General features: G+C 45.7%; 1 protein-coding gene across 1 annotated transcript in view; it reads right to left on the bottom strand.

Moving 5' to 3' along the window:
- LOC142312712 (uncharacterized) overlaps positions 1 to 15,870 on the bottom strand; it is a 167,417-nt gene that overhangs the window by 96,350 nt on the left and 55,197 nt on the right. The window contains exons 8-9 of the mRNA XM_075351700.1: positions 10,437 to 10,487; positions 10,213 to 10,257 (exon numbers count right to left, since the gene is read on the bottom strand). Of these exons, the coding sequence (XP_075207815.1) occupies positions 10,213 to 10,257; positions 10,437 to 10,487 (96 nt within the window). The remainder of the gene's footprint in view (positions 1 to 10,212; positions 10,258 to 10,436; positions 10,488 to 15,870) is intronic.

Here is a 15,870-nt window from a genome sequence, read left to right as displayed (position 1 = left end):
GAGAGCATTGACATCAACAGCCATATGCACGTTCCTGGACAACTCAAAAGACTGTGACCTGATTGGATGCTACTAATATGTGGAGGTGTTACAGGGATGGGCACTGTATGGGCCATGTGTGATTGTGTGTCTGATATAAAGGTATCCTACCAAGCTAGTCAGTCTATCCACTTCCCATCTTCCACCACCCTCTCCCAATACCTTTCCCCTTTCATTGTACCCTTTCCCTTAGTTAGGTTTTCCTTATGTATGTCATTGTAAATTCCCTATTTGTAATAAATCCCCTTTTAAAGATCCAGTAGTTCTTGTTAATTACGATTAACTGGCACCCCAAAACTCAGCAGATTTCTACATATATATATATATATATATATAACAAAAATCATACATGAACTACACAATATGTAAATTCTAGAATCCCGATGCGTAGAATCGGGCCACCTTCTAGTGAGATAATAAAGGCACTGAACAGAACTGACCATAAAGTACAGAGGGAGCTATAGAAAAAAAATTGAAATACGGATCTTCTGATGCACGTTCATCTCTATGCCACTCGATATGAAGCTCTTGCTTCATTCAACTCCCATCCTATTCATGAAAGGGAATCTGTAATCAAGCTTTTGCTACCACTACTGTACTAAAAAACATCACAAAAAAAAAAAAAAAAAAGCCCACTGATTCAAAACTGCACCGATAACCAAGAAAAAGAATGGCAAAATGCCGGAGAAAAAAAAACAAAAAACTTCAGAGCTGAGTGGACGCGTGGCAAAAAACCCCCAAAAAAACCAAAAGTGTTTCTGCACATGGGACCATGGACTGTTTTGCCTGATGTTATGCCCATTCAAAAACTGAAAGTTGTCCCTGCCTTTTCTGCTCTGTCTTCCAGTGGTTTCACCACTAAATCAATGGAACGCAGAGCTGTTAGTGTACCTTGAATGAACACTAGAAGTGTCTGGCTATTGAACATTATGCCAACCCACACCATAATCCTAGGAATAGGACTGCTATTATGATCCTTCATGAAGGTGTTCAGGCAACTGCTCTGAAAGGCTTTTATGGGGAAGTGGAAGATGGCAATCGCGGCTGGAATGGAGGTCTAACCTCTTCAGGAATGAGTCCCGATTTTGTTTTGCATACAATAATAGCCAAACATTGGTCTGGAGAGCACATAAGCAACACCATTAAGTGGCCTTCACAAGGGAATGACACACTAGTCCTTCTCCGGTTATTATGCTGCGGGATGGCATAACATACTATAGCCGGACTCCTTTAGTCTTCATTCCAGGTACACTAACAGCTCAGCATTGATTTGGTGGTGGAACCAGTGGTAAGGCCATTTGTCAACATGGGGCCACAAGTTGCTTATGCTACTGTGAGCAGTCTGTATGGCCTAGACGTGCTCCCATGACCACAGCGTCTCCAGACTTGTATCCCATCGAGCACATCTGAGAAGACATTGGTCAGCGATTACACTGTGGCTGACAGCAGCAGGTTTTGATGAATTGTCTGCTTAACAGTGATAGCAGCCAAGGCCAAGTGCGGGCATTTCTGCACATGTTTTGAAAATGGTTGCCATTTTGTCTACATTTGCATGTCATGAACACATCTATCAGCTTGTAATTTCCATAATTCGATGACTTTCCCTTGTTGGTGTTGCAATTTCTATTTTCTATGTAGAGGAGTTTAGTTAACCTGTCAGACAACCATTTGTGTGTCCATATAGTTGGGGACCATAGCGAATGGTCTCACCGGTTGCATGTGGTTCCCTGGCCGCAGTTTATGCACTCCTGGTAGTAGAAAGCAGGGTGACCAGTCGATTCACTGGTAAATGGCTGAGGACAATGAGGTGTGCGTCATGTTCCACATGTTTTATGACACGTATTTAATGGGAGCAGTTTTCTCAGTGTTAAAGGTTTGTGGAGGGAAAAGAAGGTATAATTGGGGGGAGGGTTCTGTAGTGGCATTTAGGAGGTTGTTTAGTGAGAAGGGGTGTCTGTTGTGGGATTTAGGGGAGTGGGTGTATAATGGGGTGATTTGTTCTCAGATTTGGGATCTGTAAGTGGTTTATGTTTGGCAATTCTGTTCTCCGATGTTTGGGATGTAGGTCAGTCCAGGACAACTACTTCTAATAATCAAATGAAGGCTAATAGCAGCCTTCAGACTTTTTTTTCATTATAAGAGGAGCTGCTGATAAGTCTTTGGCTTTACCCAGAAGGAAACGAGATAGGATGATGAAACTTTACATTCATTCCACATACTCTCCACTGATGACAACACACTTTTCTATTGGTAATCCAAGTTCTGTAAGCCTAGCAAAAAGAAGGATTTCGGTTGTGTCAAAAACCAGGTATCCGTAGCAGCCATGGCATCAGAAATGGTGTGAAATTTGGTACCCTTGTGGTGTTTCTTCAGGTTTGGGAACAAATGATAGTTGTAGAAAGCTAGATCTGGTGAATAAGGTGGGTGGTCATCCAGCTGAAAGATCAGCTCTGCCAGTTTTGCCGTAGTCGCTTGTGCAGTGTGAGTGGAGGCGTTGTCTTGCAGGAACAAGATTCCTTTGGACAGCTTGCCGTGCCTTTTGGCCTTCAGAGCTGCCTTTAATTGGTCCAAAAGTTCAATGTAATACCTTGCATTGATGGTGGAACCCTTTTGACAAGGAGAACCACTGTGCCTCCACTCTTGACTGCTCCTTGTTTTCAGGGTCATACAAATAAATCCAGGTCTCATCCATAGTGACCAGTCAATCCAGGAAGTTCTTATCAGTCAAGAAACACTGACAAATTGACTGGCAAATTTTCACTCGCAGCTTCTCTGATCTGTTGTCAAACATTTGGGGACCCACTTTGCAGATCGCTTCCTCATGTCCAAATGTTCATGGATAATGACATAAACACGTTCACGGGAAATCCCCATGATGTCTGCTATTACTTTAGCTGAAATTCATGGATTCTCCAGTATGAGGTTGTGCACAGCATTGATGATCTCCAGAACAACAACCATTCTTGGTCGTCCAGGACGTTCCTCATCATTGGTGCTGAAGTTGGCCATTTTAAATTTGGCAACCCAGTTCTTAACTGTGGAATATGAAGGGCACTGATCCCCCAATGTCTGCGACATATCACCATAAATATCCTTTGCAGACTTTCCTTGGAGAAACAAGAATTTTATCCCTCCTTTGCTCTCAGTTGCTGTGAATATTGCATTAGACTCCGCCATTTTGTTTTCCTGCATGTGTAGAACACTGTTGCCATAAGCAACAAAACACAAAATTTTGAAAACATAAATTACACACATAAGGGTTTCATGTGATATAATATTCGTTACCATAGAAATGAAAAAAGATCACAAAGCCAAAGACTTATCAGCAGCCCCTCATACATGGTCTAATAGAGCATTCGAATATGTCTAAGCAATAAAACTGAACAGTGGTTCCCCATAGTTAGCACTGTAGAGCTGGGGGCCCGGGTTCAAATCCCACCAAGGACAACATCTGCAAGGAGTTTGTACATTCTCCCCATGTTTGTGTGGGGTTCCTCTGGGTTCTCCGGTTTTCTCCCACTTTCTAGACATACAGTTAAGGTCCAGAAATATTTGGACAGTGACACAAGTTTTGTTATTTTAGCTGTTTACAAAAACATGTTCAGAAATACAAATATATATATATATATATATATATATATATATATATATATATATATATATATATATAATATGGGCTGAAAGTGCACACTCCCAGCTGCAATATGAGAGTTTTCACATCCAAATCGGAGAAAGGGTTTAGGAATCATAGCTCTGTAATGCATAGCCTCCTCTTTTTCAAGGGACCAAAAGTAATTGGACAAGGGACTCTAAGGGCTGCAATTAACTCTGAAGGAGTCTCCCTCGTTAACCTGTAATCAATGAAGTAGTTAAAAGGTCTGGGGTTGATTACAGGTGTGTGGTTTTGCATTTGGAAGCTGTTGCTGTGACCAGACAACATGCGGTCTAAGGAACTGTCAATTGAGGTGAAGCAGAACATCCTGAGGCTGAAAAAAAAGAAAAAAATCCATCAGAGAGATAGCAGACATGCTTGGAGTAGCAAAATCAACAGTCGGGTACATTCTGAGAAAAAAGGAATTGACTGGTGAGCTTGGGAACTCAAAAAGGCCTGGGCGTCCACGGATGACAACAGTGGTGGATGATCGCCGCATACTTTCTTTGGTGAAGAAGAACCCGTTCACAACATCAACTGAAGTCCAGAACACTCTCAGTGAAGTAGGTGTATCTGTCTCCAAGTCAACAGTAAAGAGAAGACTCCATGAAAGTAAATACAAAGGGTTCACATCTAGATGCAAACCATTCATCAATTCCAAAAATAGACAGGCCAGAGTTAAATTTGCTGAAAAACACCTCATGAAGCCAACTCAGTTCTGGAAAAGTATTCTATGGACAGATGAGACCAAGATCAACCTGTACCAGAATGATGGGAAGAAAAAAGTTTGGAGAGGAAAGGGAACGGCACATGATCCAAGGCACACCACATCCTCTGTAAAACATGGTGGAGGCAACGTGATGGCATGGGCATGCATGGCTTTCAATGGCACTGGGTCACTTGTGTTTATTGATGACATAACAGCAGACAAGAGTAGCCGGATGAATTCTGAAGTGTACCGGGATATACTTTCAGCCCAGATTCAGCCAAATGCCGCAAAGTTGATCGGACGGCTCTTCATAGTACAGATGGACAATGACCCCAAGCATACAGCCAAAGCTACCCAGGAGTTCATGAGTGCAAAAAAGTGGAACATTCTGCAATGGCCAAGTCAATCACCAGATCTTAACCCAATTGAGCATGCATTTCAATTGCTCAAATCCAGACTTAAGACGGAAAGACCCACAAACAAGCAAGACCTGAATTCTGCGGCTGTAAAGGCCTGGCAAAGCATTAAGAAGGAGGAAACCCAGCGTTTGGTGATGTCCATGGGTTCCAGACTTAAGGCAGTGATTGCCTCCAAAGGATTCGCAACAAAATATTGAAAATAAAAATATTTTTTTTGGGTTTGGTTTATTTGTCCAATTACTTTTGACCTCCTAAAATGTGGAGTGTTTGTAAAGAAATGTGTACAATTCCTACAATTTCTATCAGATATTTTTGTTCAAACCTTCAAATTAAACGTTACAATCTGCACTTGAATTCTGTTGTAGAGGTTTCATTTCAAATCCAATGTGGTGGCATGCAGAGCCCAACTCGCCAAAATTGTGTCACTGTCCAAATATTTCTGGACCTAACTGTATTTTGATTCGGAGCTGTGAGGAAACACAACTTGAGACGGTCATCAAGAACAAAGCTGCTGAGTAGGGCTGTGCGACGAGAAAAAAAAAATTAAATAAGTCTTCTCTTTGCTGACTCAGCCCTATGGGTTTTATCTCTTGCTTCATCCTCCATTGTGCCGTGTTTTGTTCCGTTAGCCTGACAACTTTACAGCAGGACACGGACTGACTCCGCACGCAGGAGAACTGAGGATGGAGGGAAATGAAAGCCATTGTGCTCAGTCCCAGCCCTGCTCAGTAGAGGATCAAAAAAGTGCAAAGTGCATGAGAAATCGATTTGGATAAGTTTAATGCACAATTGCAAATGGAGAACTAGAAGAGAAAGGATGTGCAGGACTAAAGGCTGCTTTACACGCAGCAACATCGCAAGCGGTACGCTGGTGAAAGCACCCGCCCCCGTCGGTTGTGCTCCATGGGCAAATCGCTGCCCGTGGAGCACAACATCGCTTGGACCCATCATACGGACTTACCTGCCTCCTTTATAAGGGGACGGTTCGTGCAGCGTCACAGCGACGTCACACGACAGCCAATAGAAGCGGAGGGGCGGAGAGCAGCCGAAAGAAAGTGACGCCCACCTCGTTGCCGGAGGACGCAGGTAAGCTGTTGTTCCTCGTTCCTGGGGTGTCACATGTAGCGATGTGTGCTGCCGCAGGAACGACAAGAAACCTGCGTCCTGCAACAGCAACGATATTTGGGATTAGAACGACGTGTCAACGATCAATGATTAGGTGAGTAATTTTGATCATTAGCGGTCATTCGTACGTTTCACATGCTACGATGTTGCTAACGAGGTCGGATGTGCATCACGAATTCCGTGACCCCAACGACATCTCGTTAGCAATGTCGTTGCGTGTAAATCCCCCTTTACAGGGTCCGCACTATGGCGCTGTCTGGTAAAACGGGGCAAAATGAATGGATGTTTGACCACAAGAAAGTACATAACGTATCACCATATCTAAACAGAGCACTGCATGAAATGCTAGTGACATATAGAGGTGAACAAAGATAGTGGTCTGAAGACGTAGCAGACAAAAAGCACATATAAAAATGGACAGAAGATCACCATATACAAACAAGGCATGGAAAATGCAAGTGACAAAGGCACCCCCAGTGCTTTGAGATATGGTGATACGTTATGTACTTTCTGGTGGTCAAACATCCATTCATTTTGCCCTGTTTTACCAGACAGCGCCATAGTGCGGACCCTGTAAGTCCTGCACAGCCTTTCTCCACTAGTTCTCCATTTGTAATTGTGCATTAAATTTATCCAACTAAGGCTGCTTTCACACTACGTCTTTTTAACATGCGTTCTGAACGGTTTTTTGCTGCAAAAGCGGATCCTGCTTTTACAGCAAAAAATGCATGCAAACGCATGTGTTACTTTGCAGGATCCTGTCACTGGATGTTTAGGGGCGGGCATTGGAGTCATGTGATCGGAGTGAGGGGAACTAAACGTGCCAGACTGGGAGCCGGCATCTGACAGCTGTGAGGCTCGTAACCAAGGTAAACATCGGGTATACTTGCTTGGATACCCGATATTTACTTTGGTTACAAGCATCTGCAGCTGCTAGGAGCCGAGCTCCCTGCACACGTTACCAACGTAAATATCGGGTAACTAAGATAAGTGGTTACCCGATATTTACCTTGGTTACGAGTGTCCGCAGCTCTCAGGTGGGGGAGAGGGAGGGGGAAAGAGACAGAGGGAGGAGAGAGATAGACAGATCACGGAGGCTGGCTTCTGGGCATGCTCAGTAGAGCAAGCAGGATCCTGTCTATCAGCACGCCAGCGTTCACATGCGTTTGCGTGCAGTATAGTCAGGATCCAGCAATTTGCAGAAGTTGGTCGCAGCTCAAAAACACTACAAGTAGCGTTTTTGAAAGATGTTAAAAAACTGCAAGTCGCTGGATCCTGACTATAACGCACGCAAACGCAGGTGAACGCATGTTAACGCGAGTCCATTGCAAATGCATTGAAATGAAAACGCATTTGCACTGGATCCGTTTCTGCGTTAAAAAAACGTTCAGGACGGATGTTAAAAAGACGTAGTGTGAAAGCAGCCTAAGTAGCTCATGCACTTTTTTTGATCCTCTGCTGTCACCTTGTGGACATTGAGACTATAGCACATGCCATGCCTTTACCTTCAGCCCTTTTTTTTGTTATTTTGTGTGGGCCCTATATATAGCCTATTTCCTGCATACACTAATAAAGGTTTGTGTCCATTTGCTGCATTTTGTATATATTTGTGTGTGTGCATATCTATGAGATGCACAGCCTTTTGGATCTATTTTGAATAACCTCTTCTTTCTCTACACCTGTTTTTATTATATTCTGAATAAATGTTTTTCTTATGTACATCATTCTTTGGATCAATACTCCTTTTTCATGTATTGTCCTAACACATGACTAGGATGGGTTGCAGTCTGATATATGTGACAAGGGCCATATTTTATCACATTCCCGAAGAAACCCCTTTACCCATAATGCAAACTTGTCACTTATTGCTTGGGCACAACTGATTGCTGTATCACCCCATACATTTGAAGGTGGCTGTCCAGGACGGACATACATACCACAGAACTGAGATATATATATATATATATATATATATATATATATATATATAAATAAATACACACACACACATATACACATACATACACCACTCTTACCTATACGAAATCAGACCACAAACCACAGCATTATACCACCCCCAATTCCCACCCACCAGACACCCTAGCTCATTTCACACCTCTAAATCCCCCCCAGCCACACGACCGCCACTATCGTCATCCCCCTACACTCCCTCATTATATCCCGGCCACCCCTAAACTTTATACACAGAGAACACTGCCCCTCGCCCTTTTTAACTGCAGCTACACATCAATGCAGTGAATAAGTGCAAGAGATGGATGACAGCCAGGGTTGCCAACTTAACTTTTTTTTTTTTTTATGGACAACTTATCAGCAAATCACAGACCGCGAATATTTTTAAGGACACATTGGAAAACAATAATAATCATCATAAGTGATTGTGTGTCTACAGTCCATAATTCTTATATGGAGACATCAGCTGAATTCACTGTAAACAGATTATTACAGTCAAAGTCTGCACAAGTCTTATCAGCTTTTAAAGAAAAAACAAAACAATAGACAAGCCTTAATAAAAAAATATTTATAGATAAGGCAACAAAGTGCGTTATTCCTACAGACTGTCCTGGAACTTCTGGATGGTTGGCAACCCTGGTGACAGCAGATCACCTAAACGTAGAATACAAAGGACGCACAGTACACTACAGTCCACTCCTCCTCCATAAGGCACAGTCAGCCCCATAGCCTGACACTAGAATACATAGACACGCACAGTACACTACAGTCCACTCCTCCTCCATAAGGCACAGTCAGCCCCATAGCCTGACACTAGAATACAGACACGCACAGTACACTACAGTCCACTCCTCCTGCACAAGGCACAGTCAGTCCCATAGCCTGACACTAGAATACATAGACACGCACAGTACACTACAGTCCACTCCTCCTCCATAAGGCACAGTCAGCCCCATAGCCTGACACTAGAATACATAGACACGCACAGTACACTACAGTCCACTCCTCCTGCACAAGGCACAGTCAGTCCCATAGCCTGACACTAGAATACATAGACACGCACAGTACACTACAGTCCACTCCTCCTGCACAAGGGACAGTCAGCCCCATAGCCTGACACTAGAATACATAGACACGCACAGTACACTACAGTCCACTCCTCCTGCACAAGGCACAGTCAGTCCCATAGTCTGACACTAGAATACATAGACACGCACAGTACACTACAGTCCACTCCTCCTGCACAAGGCACAGTCAGCTTCATAGCCTGACACTAGAATACTGAGGACACAGTACATTACAGTCCACTCCTCCTGCACAAGGCACAGTCAGCCCCATAGCCTGACACTAGAATACTGAGGACACAGGACACCACAGTCCACTCCTCCTGCACAAGGCACAGTCAGCCCCATAGCCTGACACTAGAATGCTGAGGACACAGGACACCACAGTCCACTCCTCCTGCACAAGGCACAGTCAGCCCCATAGCCTGACACTAGACTACTGAGGACACAGTACATTACAGTCCACTCCTCCTGCACAAGGCACAGTCAGCCCCATAGCCTGACACTAGAATACATAGACACGCACAGTACACTACAGTCCACTCCTCCTGCACAAGGCACAGTCAGCCCCATAGCCTGACACTAGAATGCTGAGGACACAGGACACCACAGTCCACTCCTCCTGCACAAGGCACAGTCAGCCCCATAGCCTGACACTAGAATACATAGACACGCACAGTACACTACAGTCCACTCCTCCTGCACAAGGCACAGTCAGTCCCATAGTCTGACACTAGAATACATAGACACGCACAGTACACTACAGTCCACTCCTCCTGCACAAGGCACAGTCAGCTTCATAGCCTGACACTAGAATACTGAGGACACAGTACATTACAGTCCACTCCTCCTGCACAAGGCACAGTCAGCCCCATAGCCTGACACTAGAATACTGAGGACACAGGACACCACAGTCCACTCCTCCTGCACAAGGCACAGTCAGCCCCATAGCCTGACACTAGACTACTGAGGACACAGTACATTACAGTCCACTCCTCCTGCACAAGGCACAGTCAGCCCCATAGCCTGACACTAGAATACATAGACACGCACAGTACACTACAGTCCACTCCTCCTGCACAAGGCACAGTCAGCCCCATAGCCTGACACTAGAATGCTGAGGACACAGGGCACCACAGTCCACTCCTCCTGCACAGCACAGAACACCACGCTGATCAGTGAGGACACAGGTCCGCTGCTTCTGAACATCTCCACAGCCACTGCCAGCCTCACCAATGTTTCTGCTTTCCGGGCTCCCTGTACCGCCCTCCTCCTCACCTCTCACCCGGATGTTATGACACTTGCTGTCCCCTCTGTGGAGTCACGGTGGTCCTTTCTCCTTTGCTGGATGTAGCTGTGCATTCCTGGCCACGCCCCATGAGTCTAATTGGTTAAGGTGGCGGCCATTTTCTTGTGGCCTATTTGGATAGTACATAGTTATGTTTCATTGTTTCTACCCATGCTGATAGCCAGATTTACTTGGTAGATCTTTCTGCTTTCACTGCTATCTGGAATTACAAACAGCACAGTGATGTAATATAGTAATGTAACGGGGTGCCAGGGGTGCCTCCGGGCTTGTAGTCGTGGCCCTTGCTGTCAGGCTTACCCCTGGCGCCACCGTCACTGGGGGGACAGGAGATGCCTTGGTGGGGCAGAGTGTGGTGGTGGTGCAGGTGTTGTCCGGCGCACAAACACTCTTCAGGCATGGTTCAATGCAATTAACAAACATCTTTATTCTTCACAAAGCTCCACACGAGGCAATAAGGTGATGATACGCTTCCTTCAGCTGGGGAAAGCCTGTCCTTGCGTCCCCTCCAGTGGGGATGTGCCTGACTACTCCTCTTCGCCCGGCTCCCACTTCTGGCTACCTACAGCCCGGACCCACACCGGACTGCTTCACCCTATGAGGTTCCACCCGCTCCTGTTCTCTCCGGCTTTCTGTCCTTCAGCTCCCACACTCTGCCCCGGCTCTGCTGCTCCGCTCCCGTCCCCGAGACAACTGCTCTCCTGATCTTTTCTTTCCTTCTCAACCCTTGCTCTCCCTTCCCCCTTGCTTCTGCCGGCTCCTCCTCCCCACTGTGGTGACAGCCGTCCCACCCGGCCACTAGGGGTACCCTAACACAATACACATGCAGATACAAATAAAACATTTTTATTAATTACAATTCCGGGTTATCTCAGCTCCCTCCTGTAGGGGGTATGCTCACCCACTACAGTAACATTATGGATAGAATCAAACAGAAAGAAAAGAGAAAGAGGGGGGACGGGGTCACAGCCACACAACACCCCTAAAGTCCTGTTCCATGACAGCTGCTCCTTCCTCAATGCATTTTTTTTTTTTGCTAAGAGATGCAGATTTGGCGCAAAAATGTCTGCAACAAATGGAAGCCTATGGACACAAGATCCGGCGTAATGCGGCAAAAAACTGATGCGGCCGCCGGATCTGTTTTTTTAAACTGAGCATGCTCTAATTTATTGTAAAAAAACGGATCCAGCAAAAAACGGACAAAACAGATCCGGCGCATCCATTTTTGCATATTCTGCACCGGATCCGTTGCATCAGGCACACGCCAGATTGTGCCTAATGCCAAAAAACTGATGTGTGAAAGTAGCCTTATAGAATCTCATTCTTATGCTGACCACTTTGGAAGGAGCCAGTCTCTAGAAGAACAACATGAGCTATAAAACTGACAAACTAGTTAACCCCTTCAATAAATACGGTAAGAAAAAATTAGTATAAATAATGTCTTTCCATCATACAGCTGACAAAAAAATGGAATAAAACGCAATCAAAAAGTTGAAGAATAAAGTGGTCATCACTTTTATGAGTAAAATCAAATGGCATAAAATGAAAAAAAAAAACCAAACAAACATATTCCCAAGTGGCTGATTCTTCCTCACAAAAAGTGGAATAGAAAGCGATCAAAAATTATGTGCCCCAAAATGGTACCAATAAAAACTCCAACTCATCCCACAAAAACAAGCCCTCACATGATTCTGTTGGCTGAAGAAAGAAAAAAAAAACTATAACGTTTAAAATCTCGTGAAGCAAAACAACTTTTGTTTTGTAAAAAAAAAAAAAAAGTTTTTAATTTGATAGAAGCCCAAACCTCAAAAAAAATGTAAATCTGGTATCGCTGTAATCATGCTAACCGGAGGAACAAAGCTGCTGAGTCACATACTGCATGGTGTATGGCGTAAAAAATAAATAAATAAATACCGTAAATAAATAGAGCCAGTTCTTCAACTGCTGCTGATTTGTTTATTCTGCCCACTAAAGATGGCTGTACAGCGCGACTCATATTTATCCTGCATGCTACGCTGGGCATTTACACAGGGAATTACGTGTAAATCTCTGAAAAATGTCCAACGAAAATTCACTGTAATGTAATGTAAATTGAAACTCCAATGTAAGTGCTCAGCATAGAGCACAGGATAAATGTGAACTGATCTAAAATATTCTGTACCCAAATCGCCAAATAGTATTCACCTCAACCCACAAAATCACAAGTTACCACTCAGGTCCATCATCAGTTAACAGAAATATAGGGGGCTACCACGTTACTGGTATCACAAAGGCTCTGAAAAAGTGTAATGGCTCCTCCCTCAAAAAAGAAATCCAGCAAAATCTGTGAACCCAAATATAAATTCCCCAATGCCTTCTGAGCCCGACTGTAACACCTGCCTGGATCCAGAGACTCAGATGGGATGTGATGGACAGGCTAGAGGGAAGCCACTCACCAAGCAGGACCCCCAGAACCCTGAAACCCTTTAACCCCTATACAGGGATTTGGAATTACACAGGGAACTGGAGATCACTACGTGTAGAAGGCTGCAATCCGATGAGAGTAGTCGTCAGGCAGGGTCAAACCAGGAATAGCAGAACAGGGACGGAATCGGCAGGTAATGACATAATCAGAAAACGTAGCAGAGGTCAAATCCGGATCGGGCAGCGAGGTACAAAAACAGCAGGCAGGAGGGTAGTCCGAAAACACGCAGAAGTCAGTACACAGGAATCACAAAACAGAATCGGGCGGACCAGGAGCCAGGAAATCAGAACTATCTCTGCCAGAGGTCAGCAGACAGGAGGGGAATTAAGAAGGGTGTGGTGTCTTCCCACTGGCTGTAGCTGAAGGATGGCAACTTCAGCTGGAAGACACACGCCACCTATAGTCAGCCAGTGGTACTGCAGATCCCAAGATAACCCAGACTAGTGGATGATCGGAGCCTGCGCCCACCGGTGCTGCTGGCATCGACTCCTCTTCCCATCACCAGAAATATCCACGGCAGGAACACGGCGTCGCCTGGCGATTGGAGTAGAAGTCGCTGGAGCGAACTCCGGTGGTGACGTAACACCAACAATGTGCCTAAACCAGTTAGTATCCACATATTTGGCATTGTTGTCGTGAGGAGAGCCTGCCTAATTTATGAGTGCAGGTTTCCAGAAGCATGAGCTGGGCACAATGTACGGGCACTACAATGTACTGTGCACAACAAGGATATATTGTAATTTTTAATTCTGCAACATTCACTGCATTTGACATCATGGGTGTTTTCCAATGACTAAATCATCCCTACACCCGGTAAATTCCTAGAGCAGTGTAATTTCCAAAATGTTGTCACTTGAAGGGGATTTGTTAAGTTCTGGCACTTAGGGGCTCTGCAAATGGAGTCCATAAATTATTCTAGGGAGATCTGTGCTCCAAAAATCAAATAGCGCTCCTTTACTCCCAAGCCCTGTGCTGCGGACAAACAGTACTGTAAAGTCAAATGTGGGGTATTGTCTCGTTGAGGAGAAATTGTGTAGCACATTTTAGGGCCTGTTTTACCTATTCGCCTTGTGCAAATTGGAAGTCTGCGGTAAAAACAACATCTTACTGGTAAAAATGTAATTATTTATTCTTCACCGTCCAATAGTATAACACTTTGTTACACACCTATGGTGTCAATATGCTCACTGCACCCCTAGATTTAATTCACTGAAGGGTGCAAGTTGTAAAATGGGGTCATTTGTGGGGGATTTCTGCTGTTGTAGTGTCGCGGGCGGAGGAGGGGACGCCGCACTCTCCCACTGCTGCTCGGGTCCGGCTGCCGCGGCTGCTGCGGCCTGCCGCTGCTCGGTGGCTCGAGCGATGGGCCGGATCCCGGGGACTCGAGCGGCGCTCCTCGCCCATGAGTGAAAGGGGGTTTTTGGGTGTGGGGATTGTTTATTGTCCGTGACGCCACCCACGGTTGTGGTGATTTGTTGACACCACCGCTGCTCTGTATGGGGAGCCCGGGAGTGATGGTATGGAGCAGCCAGTTGTTGATGTGCCCTCCGTGGGTAGGGGTTGTGGTGCTCCCGGGGCCCAGTGATGAGGTGGGTGATGCAGGGCTTGGTGGGGTGCAGGGACGCGGGGGCAGCGCTGTGCCTTGCGGCACTGTGGTACTCACTCAGCCTGAGACGATGACACAGTTCTCGGTAAAACACACGGCTGGAAAGACGGTTCCCACGGACGGCTGCACTTGCTCTCCCCCAGTAGGTGACGGTGACGGTCCCTTTTTCCTGCACCTAAGTACGGTTGTTGGTAGCGATGGATTCCCACCGGTTACCCCACTCCCCGGCTTGGATATGAGCCGGAGGAGCCCCACTTCTCTTGCCCGCAGGCGCTGGCCCTGAGAAACTGGTGCCCTGGCGGTGGCGGTGTCTCTCTGTAACGGTTGGACTGTTGCCTTCAATCGGGACTTGGTTGTTAGGAGACAGATGTCCCCTTCACTGACGGATTTGGCAAATTATGGCGACCCCTAGCCTTGCCGGGATCCGAAAGGCCCCTGCCCTGGTGCTGACTGTTCTTCGTATACTGCTCCAGACCGCCGGGCCACTACCCGTCCGCGGTCCTTCTAGCAACCTCCGAGCAGTCCCCCTGCAGACTATCACCGCTGTCTGCTGACCTTGCTGTCACTGTCCGGGGCACACAGCCGGACCAACTTCAGGCTTTACTACTGTCTCTTTTCTGTCACTTCAGCTTTCTCTTTGGCTTTACTACTACTTCCTTCCACTTCACTTCACCTTCCTCACTCCTTCACTTCCCTAACTGTTCCTCCTCAAGCTCTGCCTGAGCTCAACTCCGTTCTGCCTGGTTCTTCCCGCCTCCAGGGCTGTGAACTCCTCGGTGGGTGGAGCCAACCGCCTGGCCCACCCCCTGGTGTGAACATCAGCCCCTGGAGGAAGGCAACAAGGATTTTGGTAGCTTGGGTGTTCCTAACTGGGGTGTAGGGTGTGGTGGTGTGATAACCTGTGACCCCTGGCTTGACCAGGGCGTCACAATAGCACCTCAGGGGCTCTGCCAATGTGACATGGAACTTGTAAACCATTCCAACTAAATCTGAACTCCAATATGGCGCTCCTTCCATTCTTTACTTTGTACATTGCCTCGAAAGTAGTTTTCAAACATGTGTGGTATTGGCGTACTCAGAAAAAAAATTGCATGACAAATTGTATGGTGCATTATCTCATGTTACCCTAGTGAAAATGAAAAATTTGGTGTTAAAGTAAGATTTTTGAGGTTAAAAATTAAATTTTCACATCTCAATGTTTTAACAACTGTGTGACACACTTAGGGGTTCGAGGTGCACAGCAACCATCTAGGTAAATTTCTTGAGGGGTCTAGTTTCCAAAATGGGGTCACTTGTGGGGGAACTCCACTGTTTTGGTGCATAAGGGGTTCTACAAACACAAAATGGTGTCGTCTAACGATTCCAGCCCTGCTGTGTGCCCAAACATTAGATTTCCACCAGATATGGGGTATCCGCATACCCAGGAGAAATTGTACAACAAATTGTAATGGTGCATTTTCTCCTGCTACCCTTGTAAAAAGGAAAAATATTTGGGAGGTTAAAACATTTTTGTTG

The sequence above is a fragment of the Anomaloglossus baeobatrachus genome, chromosome 5, assembly GCF_048569485.1.
Source record: "Anomaloglossus baeobatrachus isolate aAnoBae1 chromosome 5, aAnoBae1.hap1, whole genome shotgun sequence".
Lineage (NCBI taxonomy): Eukaryota > Metazoa > Chordata > Amphibia > Anura > Aromobatidae > Anomaloglossus > Anomaloglossus baeobatrachus.
This window is presented reverse-complemented; position numbering and strand designations above follow the sequence as displayed.